We start from the raw sequence: 14,615 nt of genomic DNA on the forward strand, positions 1-14,615 counted from the left end.
TAGAAACCATAAACCAAAGACTGAATTAACTCTAATCTGTAAAAATGCACTATCTTCATTTGTATCCAATCATTGTTTGTGTGCGTGCATGCTTGAGACCAAGTATATGACGATGTGTTAATGCAAGCTAAGTGTTTGAGAATAAATAACGTTCTTTATTTTAAACTTACAAATTTAAAAGGCCAAAATAAAAATTCCAATACTTATGTCCCTGTTAATTCCACACTGTTTTGGCCTTTCACATGTCACTGGCCTCGTTTGGCTCACAACAAACAGGAAATTAAATCAAATACCTCCTGAGGGGCACTGCATTTATTCAACCAGGACTTGTCATCCAACAGACCCCAATTTCCTCATGCCTGTTCGTTAAATGACATGCACACACTTGCACATGTACACACCACCACCCTCACAAAAATGTCTCAGGATGTACTCCAATATCAACTTAAGTTAAATTGAACTCCCGCAATTTCTCAACATACCTTGCTCTCGCTGGCACTGATACAGACATGACTGTACTCCCTGTTAAACGTGTGGGATAGGAGTCGGAGGCACTGGAAGAGAGAACAACACTCATAAATTGCTGATTAATATTTTTCTTCGATAAACTTTTCTGCTCATTGCCTACCCAGTTTCCTCTGGGTGTAATTTGTGCCTTTATGGTAGGCACCTATTTGCAATCAATGCAACTAACAATCAGCCAATGGCAATTCTTTACTATAGCTCTCCTCTAGCAACACTCCTGTACTGTACCACTGCCCTGGTACCTATCCTATACTGCCCTTCCTCCCAGGATTGGTGATGTACTATATATCTCTCCCTTAGCAACAGTTTTGTACAACACCCCTCCTCAGTATTTAACCCCATTCCCTTCAAGTGACCTGTAACATATCCATCCCCCATTGAGAGTTGAGGCAATGGGCTGGGAGGAAGCTCTCCTATTCTCCCTGACACTCAAGTTGTTCTGGAATAACACTTACCAGTTGGGTCTGGCCTTGCTTCAGCTGTCTGGTTTCCCAACCCTGGGAAACCTGGTCCTTGCCACTTAAATTAAATTGCTGCTAATTTCTGAGGAACAGAGCCACATTAACATATTATAATCATTAACCAGTTCTCCAGAACAGGATAGTCAGACGTTCTCAAATCCAATACACTTACACCAAGTACTTGTGTTGGGTTGGGGTTTGGTTTCACATTTTAAAGAATTCAATAACCCATCCCCTGTTCCTGTCCCACTCATTGAGGGCTGGGGAGAGGAGGGGATTAAAATTTATTCGATGTATTTGTTGTCCACCTTCCCAGTATTTTTGAGTTTCCTGGTCACTGACACGAGTCCCTTGCCCACCTCCCTCTAAATATCGGGGCCATTAAATCTCAGTCAAGGAATTATGCTGATCTGTGACCCAACTGCATATACACACCTTTGCCCCGTATCCCTTAATAGCTTTGGTTAACAAAAATCCATCAATTTCAGTTTAAAAATTAACAATTGATCTAGCATCAGTTGCCATTTGTGGAGGAGAGTTCCAAACTTCTGCCACCTTTTGCATGAAGAAATGTTTCTTCATTTCCCTCCTTAAAGATCTGACTCTATTTTTTTTACTAACCAATGGAAATAGTTTCTCTCTATCTACCCTGTCTGTTCCCCTTAATATCTTGAAAACTTCAATCAAATCACTCCTTAATCTCCTAAACTCCAGGAACTACAACCCTCGTTTTTGTAATATCTCCTCATAATTTAATCCTTGGAGTTCAGGGATCACTCTGGTAAATCTACACTGCATGTCCTCTGAGGTCAATATATCCTTCGTAAGGTGTACTTTCCATAATTGCACACAGTGTACCAGGTGTGGTCTAACCAGGGTTTTGTATAGTTGAAGAATAGCTCTACCCCCGTGTATTTTATTCCTTTTAGTATAAAGGCATTTTTGATTATTTTCTGTATCTGTTCTTGACATTTTAATAATCTGTTTACCTGGACTGCAAGTCTCTTTGAACCTAGCTGTTTCCAACTTTTCACCATTTAGAAAGTACCTTGTTCTGTCGTTTTTAGGTCCAAACAGGATGACCTCACATTTGGCTACATTGAAATCCATTTGCAGCAGTTTTGCCTATTCATTTTATCAATATCTCTCTGTAATTTTACACTTCCATCTATATTGCTTACAATGCCGCTTACCTTTGTGTCATCAGCAAATTTGGATATCTGGATTTCTATTCCATCATCTAAGTTGTTGATAAATCCAGTGAATAGTTAAGGCCCTAAAACCAATCCATGCAGGATACCAGACATCAGCCATTTAGAGTATGTACCCTCTGTCTCCTGCTGCTCAGCCAATTCAGCCAGTTAGATAATTTGTCTTCAATTCAATGAGCTTTAACTTTAGTAAACAATCTTTTGTGAAGGGTTTTATTAAATATCTTCTGCACATCCATATAAATAACATGCATAGATATTCCCCTGTACAATATTTTAGTTGCCTCTTCAAAAAATTCAATCAGATTCATCAGGCACAACCTACCTTTTACAAATCCATGCTGGCTCTGTTTGATCAGCTGAAAATATCAGATTTTCAATTACTCTTGTCATTAATTATGGACTCTAGTAATTTCCTGATAACAGATATTAGACTAATTGGTCTATAATTCCCAGGTTTTGCTGTCACCTTTTTAAAATAGCAGAGTGACAATCGAAAGGAACAGTTCCAAAATTGATAGAACTTTGGAGAATTACAGTTAGGGCATCTACAATGCTCTCACTTATTACTTTTAAATCAGTGTAGAGGGAGCATTACATTGCATCTTACCTGTTTTGGACCTGTCCTGGGAGTTTGTTGGTGACATTGGCAAAGAGTGGAAAATGGCGCCATTCTATTGATGGTCACCCTTCACTTGATGAAAATATGAATTCACCAAGATGACTCTGGCCTGAATTTACCTTCTATTGAGGGGCAGCCAAGACTTCAAGCCCCACTCCCTTGACCTCAGTAATGTACAGTCCCAGTGGGAATACTCCTAGGCTCCTTACCTTGGCTGCTAACTCTTTCTGGCGTTCAGTGGTGGTGCAGGTGGAGGTTGGCATGTCGTTGCTTCCTGTTGAATGCAGGCTATACGTTGAGGAGATGCTTTGGGATTCACTAAGGTCCTCACTGGTGTACGAGGAGACCGAATTGCAGCCTGACCTCAGTGTGCTCTCCAACTTCTCACGCAGTAGCAGGTAGTGTCGAGTCTTTTCCACCTGAGGGCCACAAAACAGGTAGGGATGTCACCGAATAACTTACATACCTCAAAATATGACTGCCTTCTGCACAAACAAGCACCCCCTGCCTCTCCCTATGAGATGTGGAATCTAACCTTTAGGACCCCCACACCCATAGTAAGTTTTTAAAAAATTTATTCTTGGATGTGGGCTTTGCTGCCAAGACTAGCATTTATCGGCCATCCTAATTGCCGTTGAGGTGGTGGTGATGAGCTGCCTTCCTGAACAGCTGCAGTCAATGTGGTGTTGGTACATGCACAGTGATGTTAGGTGGTGGGTGGGGGCTGCTGCAGGTGGGGTGGGGAGTTTCAGTATTTTGACCCAGCTCCCAGCAATGGTGAAGAAGTAGCGATATAGTTCCAAGTCGGGATGGTGAGTGGCTTGAAGGGGAACTTGGTTCCCACGCACCTGTTGCCCTTATCCTTCTAGGTGGTACAGGTTGCAGGTTTGGGAGGTGCTGTCAAAGGAGGCTCAGCAAATTGCTGCAGTGCAACTTGTAGATGCTACACACTGCTGCCATTCTGCATTAGTGGTGGGGGGATGTGGATGTTTAAGGAGGTTGACGGGGTGCCAATCACACCAGCTGCTTTATCCTGGATGGTGTCAAGCTTTCTTGAGTGTTCTTGGAGCTCTACTCATCCAGGCAAGTGGAGAGTGTCCCTTATTCAGCACTCCTGACTTGTACCTTGTACCCCATTTTGGGGAACAGGAGATGAGTTACACCATCAGGACCTTGATCAGGGAGAGAGTTTGAACTCCAGGCCCATCATCAGAGGCTGGGAGATTTCATTCTCGGATGCGCTATCAGAAAGGAAGTCTCACCCTCATAATCCCAATTAATGAATCTTGCCCTCAGGACCAATGTCACAGAGGGTGACTCGCTGCTACAATCCCCATCACAGTTAAGTCTCATCCTCAGAATCCTGTTGAAAGAGGTGAGAGTATGGGCATCCTATTCTCTTTTTGGAGGAGACTGTAGAATGCATCTGTTTTTAAACCGCCCCATTAACTCTCTGATCCCCAGCCTAATTGTCACCCAGTGTGATTCTGAATGTGCTGGACCAGAAGGTGTCAGGTTCAATCCCCAGTCTGTACAGAGTCCCCCGACCTCAGATATGGCACTTGCTGATTGCTAACCCATTCTGCAAACCATGATAATGGACAAGAGTTTCCGTTTTGGGTGCAATTGCCAATCTGGGCACAAATTTCACTCAAGATCTTTTTTGTTCTAAGAAGTGTTTCTTTTTTGCTGACATTTCCATTCAAATACAATTGTATATCTCCCAATGCAAAATCTTCCATGAATCAACATAGTCGGGCAGTAGTTTCGAACATAATTTAAAAAGATTATGTGAAAAATTATTGTTTGATATCCTTAAGATGGGTAACCCAGTGCAGTTTTAGTAATACAGCTGAAAATGGATTTACCACAAAAATAAGCAGTTTTAATCAGTGTTTAGTTCACCATCTGTGAGAAATATAATTTTAAATAACTGAAAATTGGCTTTAAAAAGCTATACAGAATCATTTATTAGTTTCAGTGGTGTTTGGTAGTCAGCTTCTTAGCAAATTAATAGTTTTAATATTTAAAATTTTTAATAAATGCATCTATAGGCATTGTGGCTTCTAAAAAATGACTTTATTTTAAGACCACCCGCTAAGAGCCCACAAACAGGCATTAAAACAGAAACTTGTCATGGTGATTATTTCAATATGGGGACGGAACCAGTTTTGTGGTTGGGGCTGGCTTTCGGCACGGTGTTTTTTAAACTGGTGCACAAAACTGCAGAATCTTGGCTTGCATTAGACATAATTTACATGTGCAATTTATCAACCTTTTGCACTGGTTTGGCTGCTTCTGGGAAAATTGCATGGATAAAACCAGCACAACACAGCAGAAACTCCAGTCCTGTGTGTCCATTGGATGAAAGACATGACTAAGCTCAGTAGGGATGCTCCTCGCCTCTTGCCAACAGATGGAGAGCCTGCTGAAAATCATTCTCTGGACTCACACATGAAGAACGAACAATTGGAGGGATACTGAAGGGCTCCCAATGTCTGTGGAACTCAAATCCCAGCAAGGGTCAATTCCTTCAGCAGAGGAAGGCAAAAATACCATCTCATTCCCAAGCTGGATAAAATCCATATTAAGTTCACTATCTCTTCCATCACCCAAGCTGCCATTGCCCAGGCATGGGATTACTGTACCTCTTGTAACAAGCTGAGTTTCTCCAATTCCCATTGGTGGTCCAGAATGAGGCTGTCGCTTCGAGGTCGCCAACCGGCCAGATTCTCTTCCCCACGGACATAGGCAACAGAAGTGTCGAGGACCCGTCTGCGTCTTCGTTGCATGCCTGTAGTGGATACAACGCCTAAATGTCGTTTCAAGCCACAAAAACAGAGTGGAGCTTATTCTCTGAACAGTGACCAGCAAAGGTCCGTGTGGATGAGAGCCAGAACACCGTGTGAACCATGGTCCCAGGAAAAAAGGAACCCCTATAGACTTTCCCTGTCACTGGTCAATTGCTGGGGTTTCTGAATAAACTTTATTTAACACAAACAAAACTCAGTGTGATTCCCATATTACTAATTTCAATCCAATCTATTACTTTGATGTCTGATGTTGGCATGTTTCTGTGACTGCCAGTGCCTGGCTGTGAATGAAAGACTTGAATTTATATAGCACCTTTCATGACCACAGGACATCATAAAGCACTTTACAGTCAATGGAGACTTTTGAAGTGTAGTCACTGTTGTCATGTAGTAAATGCAGTAATCAATTTGTGCACAGGGCCCTCCCTTAACAGTAATATAATAATGATCAGATAATGTGTTTTTATGATTTTGATCGAGGGATAAATATTGGCCTGGACACTGAAGATAATTCCCCTGCACTTCTTCAAAATAGTTTCATGAGAACATTTACATCCACCTGAGAGGGCAGACATGGTCTCAATTTAATGCTGAAAGACAGCACCTGCAATGGTGCAGCACTCCCTCATACAGCACTGTCATGTCAGTCTAGGCTTTTGTGCTCAAGTCCTGGACTTGTTTCTGTATCTTAGGTGTTTTCAGTCTGTTTATGCAGACATGTTTAAGACACCTTCATTATGTGGAGCAACAGTCACCAGTTACAGGGAAATGTAAAGAGTGACATTAATAATGAAGAGGATATTAAATTGTCAGCCCCCCAGAATGGAGACAGTTAGTGAAGAATACAACTCCCTGGAATCTATATCCCCCTGAACTTTACCATCTTTTAATGATTGAAGGGTGTAATGAATCTTATTTCTAGCAGAAGAAAACAGACTTGTTCAAAAAGTTGTAAAAGAGCAAAATAGGCCAGAAATGACTACTGGTGATGATAGCAGACGAAAAGATTACACAGTCCATCACCCTCAATTTTAACAGAGCTGCAATTTCCATGCAGCAATTTTTAATTAAAAAATATCTCTAAACCCTTCCAGGGTAAAATAGTGTTTGCTTGAATGACAAAATTATATCAGGCGCCTTAGCAGGCCTGGGGGAAAAAAAACTTGCATTCATCCAGCATCACTCATGACCTCAGAACATCCCAAAATTCTTTGCAGCCAATGAAATATCTTTGAGGTGTCACTTGTGGGCAGGTAACCCTGCTGCACCCCGTCCTCCACCTCCCCTTCCCTGCCATCCTGCCCCCTTGAAACTTGCTCCTGACACGCAAATGGATCTCAGGCCACCGGACCATGGTGACAGGTGGCAATGCCACCAATTAAAAACATTACAACCAAGTGTCAGAAATGAAAACCCTGAGTAAATTGCATACCTTCAGCCCTCTCACTTCTCGTCAATATTTTCTAAATTCACCATTGCTGCAAATGGGGCTTTGATATTTACTTCAGGATTTATCCCCTAAAATAAACACTATCAAATGATGGGTATAGCTAGCTTACATTACAGCCTTATTGCATTCATGATCACTGCTGTCCACCCACACCATGTGAAGGACTGCTCATGCTTAGTCATCTTGGCATGCGTACTGCAGCACAAGGGCACTCAAAACGCCAGCATCCTTCTGAAAAAATAACACGCTTCAGCAAGTTGAACCAGTGAAACTTCAGGCAGATGGTTCCTCCCTTTCTCCCAGGTCCTACCTGGGCTTACAGCATCTGCCACTCGGCACAGGCTCAGCTCGTACACACCAGTCACTCGGTTACTGTTGAATTAAAACAAAATATTAATAAAGAGTCTTTGCTAAGAGTTGGTCATTCTACAATATCAACCTGCGCCACCTTACACAGCAACACTGTCACCCCAGAGACCTTGCCTACAGGACATTTTCCCAATTAGTGCTATCCAGTGTTGGTTCTTTTAGTCATGTGACCAGGAAAGCCAGACAGCATGTCTAACCAGGACAGATTGCCTTATAGGAATACCTGTGATTGAAAGATGTTCTCTGCCTGTACCTGCTCTCCTGATCGGAAGGTGATTTCCTCCCATACTGTTCTCTCACTCAGGAGGTAAGTTGTCTCCCACCTCCCCCCCCCAACCCCACTCAAATGATTTCCCAAGTAGAAGCATTTCTAACACTAGAAAATGTCAGTAGACCCAAAAGATGTGTCTTAATTTTAATAACAATGCCATCTGTCCTTCCCATCACCACTCTCAGTCCCATCTCTCTCTCCAGAGCAGTCTTAATTTGACTGTTATTGTCTGCTTTAATGTTTTTCCCTGGTAATTTATTAAAACAACTTGATTATCCTTTGGCTTAAAAGATTCCTCCTGATTTCCTTTGCTATTCTGAATTTACTCTTGTATAATCAATGTTCCCTGGAACTTGAACACTTTGCCAAGGTCAGTACGTTACATGTTTTAAAAATTCTAATCAGGTCACATAATAATTGGTCCTTTTCTGAAATGAATAAGTCCAATTTCCTTAATGTTTCTTCAAAGAAATTCCCTATGACTGGAAAATCTGAAGCCAGTAGACAGCACTCTTCACTAATGTCAATCACAACTAACCAGAAATGACTACTGGTGATAAGAGTAGATGACTACACGTTCCATCATCCATAATCTTAACATAGCAACAATTTCCATACAGCAATTTTATTTAGAAAATATCTTTATATTATATAACCAGTTCTCCTAACTCCACCATTGGTGTATGAAAAACAGGGAGGGCAATTAATAAAGCAATCCTTCATCCATCCATGTCCCCAAGAAAGAATCTTTGTCCTCAGCCAGAAGGGTAATCAGCATTGTCCCTAGTGCTGCATGTAGTATAAAGAGTTAACAGATGAAATATGCTAATGTATGACGCTGATGATGATGTACCACTGACACTATCAGCCATGTATCAGACTCTCTCTCTCTCTCTCCAGAGAAAGAGAGAGAGATTGAAATCGTGCCTAGGAGCTATGTAACCTGTTTAAAAGTAGTACTAATAAACAAATGTAAAGCAGATACTAGAGTATGTCCACAGTCTGTCTGGGAGCCAAGTCCCAAGCCTAGAGCCCAGACAGAAGGACCCAATCTTAGAACATAAGAAATAAGAACAGGAGTAGACCATTCGGCCCCTCGAGCCTGCTCCACCATTCAATAAGATTATGGCTGATCTTGTGTTTCGATTTCCACATTCACGTCTAATCCTGATAACCTTCGATTCCCTTGCCTGACAAGAATCTATCTACCTCTGCCTTAAAAATGATTCCGCCTCCACCATCTTCTGAAGCAGAGAATTCCAAAGTTGCGCAAACCTCAGAGTGAAAAAATTTCTCCTCATCTCTGTCCTAAAAGGGCGACCCTTAATTTTAAAACAGTGTCTCCTAGTTCTGGACTCACCCACAAGAGGAAACATCCTTTCCAGTTCTACCTTGTCAAGGCTGTTCAGGAACTTGTATACTTTGATTAAATCACCCCTCACTCTTCTGAACTCCAGTGGAAACAAGCCCAGTCTGTCCAACCTTTTCTCATAAGACAACCCATTAATTCCAGGTATCAATCCAGTAAACCTCCTTTGAACTGCTTCCAATGCATTTACATCCTTCCTTAAATAAGGAGACCAAAGCTGCACACAGTATTCAAGGTATGGTCTCACCAATGTCCTGTATAACTGAAGGATAGCATCCTTACTTTTGTGTTCAATCCCTCTCATAATAAAGGATAGCATTCCATTAGCCTTTTTAGTTACTTGCTGTACCTGCATACTAACTTTTTGGGATTCATGTACAAGAACACCTAGATCCCTCTGCATCTCAGAATTGCCAGATCTTTGCCCACTCACTCAACCTATGTCCTCTTCACAACATACTTCCCTACCTATCTTTGTGTCATCTGCAAATTTAGCTACTATGTCTTCACTCCCCTCAGACACCATGGCAGGCAGCCCTAGGCCTCTTTTACAATAAGGCTCTCATATAGTGACTTAGCATCCATCAGCCTGAATGTCAGGGTAGGCTAGACCAAATCTTAGTAGGCATTTATCTCTGCTGTCACCATCAATTTCAAGATGTGACCAGCCACAGCAGGTATGACGGCCTGTTCCTGGAGCAACTATTGCAAGGAACGCCTCTCTCATTCTTAGCAGAGCTGGCAAAGTTTGGCACAGCAGGAACCACGATCCTGTCCGTCCTCTTTTGAGCCAATGAATCTGCCGTCTGATAATATCTACGGTATAAACTAGTCAGCAAGAGCCCAGATTAAGATAGTCTCCCAGTTTATGTCCCCACTCGCTTCTTTGTTTCACGATATAGATGTATTTTTGTTGAGATTTTCAAGGAGTTTTCTGAAGGAGCAAAGCCAACATTAGAATGCATTTACCAGCTCACTCTTCCCAATTTCTACTCTATCTTACCCCATCCGTTCGAGTTTAGAAGAATCAGAGGCTATCTTATTGAAACATAAGATTCTGAAGGGGTTTGACAGGTAGATGCTGAAAGGATATATCCACTCCTGGGGGAATCTAGAACAAGAGGACACAATTTCAAAATAAGAGGTCTTCCATTTCAGATGGAGTTGAAAAGAAATTCCTTCTCTCATAGAATATTTAATCTTTAGACTTCTCTTCTCCAGAGAGCAGTTGAGGTCATTGAATTTATTCATGGCTGAGTCAGGCAGACTTGATCAATGAAGGAGTCAAGGGTTATCGGGGGCAGGCAGGAAAGTGGCATTAAGGCCACAATCAGATTAGCCATGATCTTATTGAATGGTGAAACGGGCTCCAAGGGTGAATGGCCCTTTTTCTGCTCCTGTTTCTTATGACCTTATCCCTTCCCTGCTTCCCTTTCACTTTTCAACCTAGTAAGTGTGGTGACCTTGAGCCCAAACTCAAGACAGCCATCAATACTTGAATATTGACCTCTGAGTTGAGAGACCAGCTTTTTCACTGATATGGGGTTGATGAATCATGACATACTTTTCACCAGATGAGAGTGAGTGGCCCTCGGGAGTAGCATAGCAGGCAGCTTCCTACCTCTCCGAAGCTTTGAGGGTTCCACTGCCAAAGAGATTGCGGATAGAGCGGGAGGCTGGCAGCCTGGCATCTCGTGTGTAGAATACCATACAGAAGTCTTTGGTGACGACTGCAGGCTGTGTACAGTTCTCCATCTGCAAACAAAACCAAATGATTTGCAAAAGTTCAACAATGTTAATTAACAATGATTTTTGTTTCTTTCTCAGCCTTTGACTTGAACTTTTCTTCCCAGTTCATCCTTCCATTAATGTTGATAAACCTGAGAGTTGTATTTTAACAGAAACACTGCTTTTTTGAAAATGGAATTATTGCTTGGTTTCCCAGAGGTGCCATTAAATTCCTCATAAACGGTCACAGTAGAAAGAGCAACCTTATTCATGGGAAAGTTCCAGGATGGATTGTGAGGGAAAATAAAAACTATCACATTGGTACAGCAGAGAGGCTCATGAGACATATAGCTGAAAGAGGGAACTTTACTCTTTATCTAGCCCATGCTGTATCTACCCTGGGAGTGTTAGTTAGGACATTATAGAAGGAGCTATACTTGGTATCTAGTCCGTGCTGTATCTATCTGGGAGTGTTTGTTGGGACCGTGTAGAGGAAGCTTTACCCTGTATCTAACCTATGCTGGACCTGCCCAGGGAGTGTTTGATGGGACTGTGTAGAAAGACCTGTACTTCGTATTTAACCTATCTGGTACCTGTCCTGGGGGTGTTTCATAGGACAGAAAAAGCTTTACTCCATATCTAATCTGTGTTGTACCTGACCTCAGATTGTTTCATGGGATAATGTAGAGGGAGCTTTGCTCTTTATTTAATCCATGCCATACCTGCATGGGAAGTGTTTGATGCTGAGACCAGGTGCCTGCAACACAAACTGTGCCATTTCTAGGATTAACATTCCTCATACTGATGAGCACGAAATTCTCAGCAAACAAGGAGGAAGGATGCGGACTCTTGGTTTGGTTGAAGCAGGGTCCTACCTCCAAATACGCTGACAACGTCATGTAGATCTTCTCTCCATACGGGGTCACTCTGTTCAGCAGCAGGGAGTTGTGCATGGAGCTATCCCAGCCTGCTTCAAATCGATAAAAGGTTCTGCAAAAAGGGCACTATCCAGTCAGCTTACATTAATTCCCAAACATAGCTACGCTATTTTGTTTTTGCTTTCTTCTACAAATAACAGGAGCCACTGGGAGAGATAACAGTCTCAAACACAACCTGAGAATCATCAATAAATACTTCAGGACAGTCAATTCCTTACTACCTCTGCCACAGATAGGGTATGGCCCAAGGAAGAACAAATTAGTTTTTGGTGAAGATACGGATCCAGATCCTGGGATTTTTTAAAAGATCTGTTAACATTAGGTGATAGGGTAAATTGGCTTCTTCTTTTATAACATTGTGGGTTGTTTGATTTAGAATGTTGTTGACTGTTTTAGAATTTGTCACAGCTGTCAAAATATGAGCAGAGTTTTCAGAGCAGGTTGACGGATGTGGAATGGCCTGAAGCCTCCTCAGTGAGGTGGATGCTCTTGATAAAAAGATTTATTTTTTCAGCTTTCTAGTTACGGAGCATCAATCAGGCAAGGAAAAGCCTCAACGAAAATCTGTGCAATTGCACAAAGGAAATAGCAGTGGCTACATCCATGCAATTGTTTTCTTGTTACCTCTAACATAGAAGGCGGAGGAGGTAATATTTTCATCCCTGTTTGAAGAATCCCTTAATATTGAGAAATGGGGCAAAATTATTTATTTTTTGTTTATTCTTAGGAATGAAGTCCACAGAGAACCAGATCACTGCCTTTACACAAAAATTGCCATATATCTAGAATAGTGAAGAATACCTGGTTGTCAATTCTATTGGCACATTTAATGGGACAAAAGATCATAAATGTTATAATGTAGTTTAACGTTGAGTTAACACAGCGTGGCAGAGGTGTGCGCTTTACTGAGTGCCCTCTTCACTTGTTTTTCAAGGATCTGTTCACTCTCTCCTGTCTAATCCATCACAAAAATTAATGGTGAATCCTTGCACCTTACCATGTCCAACGAAGGAGACAACTTAATCTAGCTTTGTTCTCTGCCAATTTTTTCAACTGCTGTTGATGGTGTTGGCTCTTGAAGGGTCTGGCAGGAGGGGTACTGGTATCCCATCCAATGGGCCATTCAGCAGATCCCAAGCAACAATAGTGATTGTTGGCTATTAGACTGCAGGGACCATCACATATATACCAGATCGCTGTCAGTCCACTAAATGCAAAGGTGCACTTCAACATGTTGGGCATTTATCAATACAATATGGGGGGAGGGGAGGGATGTGGCACTGGTCTTCCCCATGGGACTCGTGGACAATCAGCAGCCTAATGTACACCATTCCCGTCTTTTATTTCCACTGGCAACCCAGTGACACTGATGGGACATGGTGTAAAATGGCCTGTCAATTGACTACAGTCTGTCTCAGATAATGCCATAGATTAATGTCACCTGAAGAAATGGGAACAATGGTCAAATTTATCCAGTTTAATCTAAGGCACTGAGGCAAATTGTACTCCATAACTACCAGCTTAGCACAGCGAGAGACAGCTATTATCTCTGCTACCTGGGTGCAATTCTCACCTTTTACTGAGATATGTTCAGCCTAATCAACAAATGGCAATTCACTAAAGATGTGCCAGTCACCAAGATCTGGGCAAATTCATGCTTGATGGATTGGCATAGCAACCTAGCCTTTCACACCAATTAGTAAGAATGCAAAAGGCTCTTAAATAAGACATTATCCAAAGAGAACCACAGTCTCATCAGGAATTCACTGGTAACAGAAAAATAATAGCACCAGGATAGGAATAAGCAGCAGCTGATGCTGAGTGCAGGCTTTATTGGAACAGAAACTGTGCTTTGTAAAAACTGCTCAGCTAAGAGGTAATATGATAACTGAATGAGATGGCAGTGCAGTAACGATGGTCGAGGTGGAGGGAGCTTAGGGGTAGGGATGGAAAAGGTGGATTGGGGAGGGGATCAGGGGTCAAAGGGGAGGGAGATTGGGAGGCAGACATCAGGAGTTGAGGGGGAGAATGATTGGGAGTTGAAGGAGGGATAGCAGGATAGGGAAATTAGGAGTTGGAGGAGGGAAATTGAGAGATGGAGATGAGGAGTTGAGGGGAGGAAGATCATGAGTTTGGGGGTTGGGAATCAGGGGAAAATTGTGATCAGTGGTCCTGGTGACCTGGGATGAGGGAGGGAACTGAAGGTTAGGGCCAGGGTCTGGAGGTGGGATGTCAAGATTGGACCTGGAAGCGACAATGTTTAGAATGGTAATCTGGCAACTAGCATTTTTATTTACATTACTTTTAGGGTTGGCTGCCTCAGGACTAACCAATGCTGGAATGGGCACCTGAAGCAGACATTTACAAATGAACAAACTGTGGTGTCTGGCATGTTGGAAGTATGTGCCTGCTTCCTGCCTGCCATTTTGAGGTCAAGAGGGCCTGTGTAGCACTTGTTATCTGAGAGACTGTGTGATAACTGAAATATTGAATGATAGCACAGATGGTGTTGCAATAGAGTTATGTAATAAGTTAGAGATGTGTGATAACTGAGAGATGGTGACAACTGAGACATTCTGTTAACTGAGAGATGTGAGAAATGAGCCCTTGTCCTTTTACCCCTGCTAGATGGGGCAGAAGCTTCCTGCTCAGGCCTTGATTTGAGAGATGGGCAGTCAGGTGACTGCCTTCTGTAAACTCTCACTGTGCATTGCAACATAACAGACTAATGCCCCTAAAACACTGGCTGCAACAAGAGAAAAATCTCCTGGGTTCCTAGAGCCCAATGTTATCAGAGAGCAATTCCATCGCTCCCCACAACCATCATACTCAACTCCTTTATTTGTAGAGAAAGCAAG

The 14,615-nt window shown here is 42.3% G+C and overlaps 1 protein-coding gene across 17 annotated transcripts in view; it reads right to left on the minus strand.

The window, feature by feature from the left end:
- kif1aa (kinesin family member 1Aa) overlaps positions 1-14,615 on the minus strand; it is a 290,591-nt gene that overhangs the window by 12,463 nt on the left and 263,513 nt on the right. For all 17 annotated transcript variants that reach the window (XM_041175369.1, XM_041175336.1, XM_041175327.1 and 14 more), the window contains 6 exons: positions 11,695-11,809; positions 10,713-10,846; positions 7,393-7,454; positions 5,468-5,613; positions 3,029-3,238; positions 483-554 (listed from right to left, as the gene is read on the minus strand). In XM_041175369.1, coding sequence (XP_041031303.1) covers positions 483-554; positions 3,029-3,238; positions 5,468-5,613; positions 7,393-7,454; positions 10,713-10,846; positions 11,695-11,809 — 739 coding nt within the window. The remainder of the gene's footprint in view (positions 1-482; positions 555-3,028; positions 3,239-5,467; positions 5,614-7,392; positions 7,455-10,712; positions 10,847-11,694; positions 11,810-14,615) is intronic.

Source organism: Carcharodon carcharias, chromosome 2, assembly GCF_017639515.1.
Source record: "Carcharodon carcharias isolate sCarCar2 chromosome 2, sCarCar2.pri, whole genome shotgun sequence".
Classification (NCBI taxonomy): domain Eukaryota; kingdom Metazoa; phylum Chordata; class Chondrichthyes; order Lamniformes; family Lamnidae; genus Carcharodon; species Carcharodon carcharias.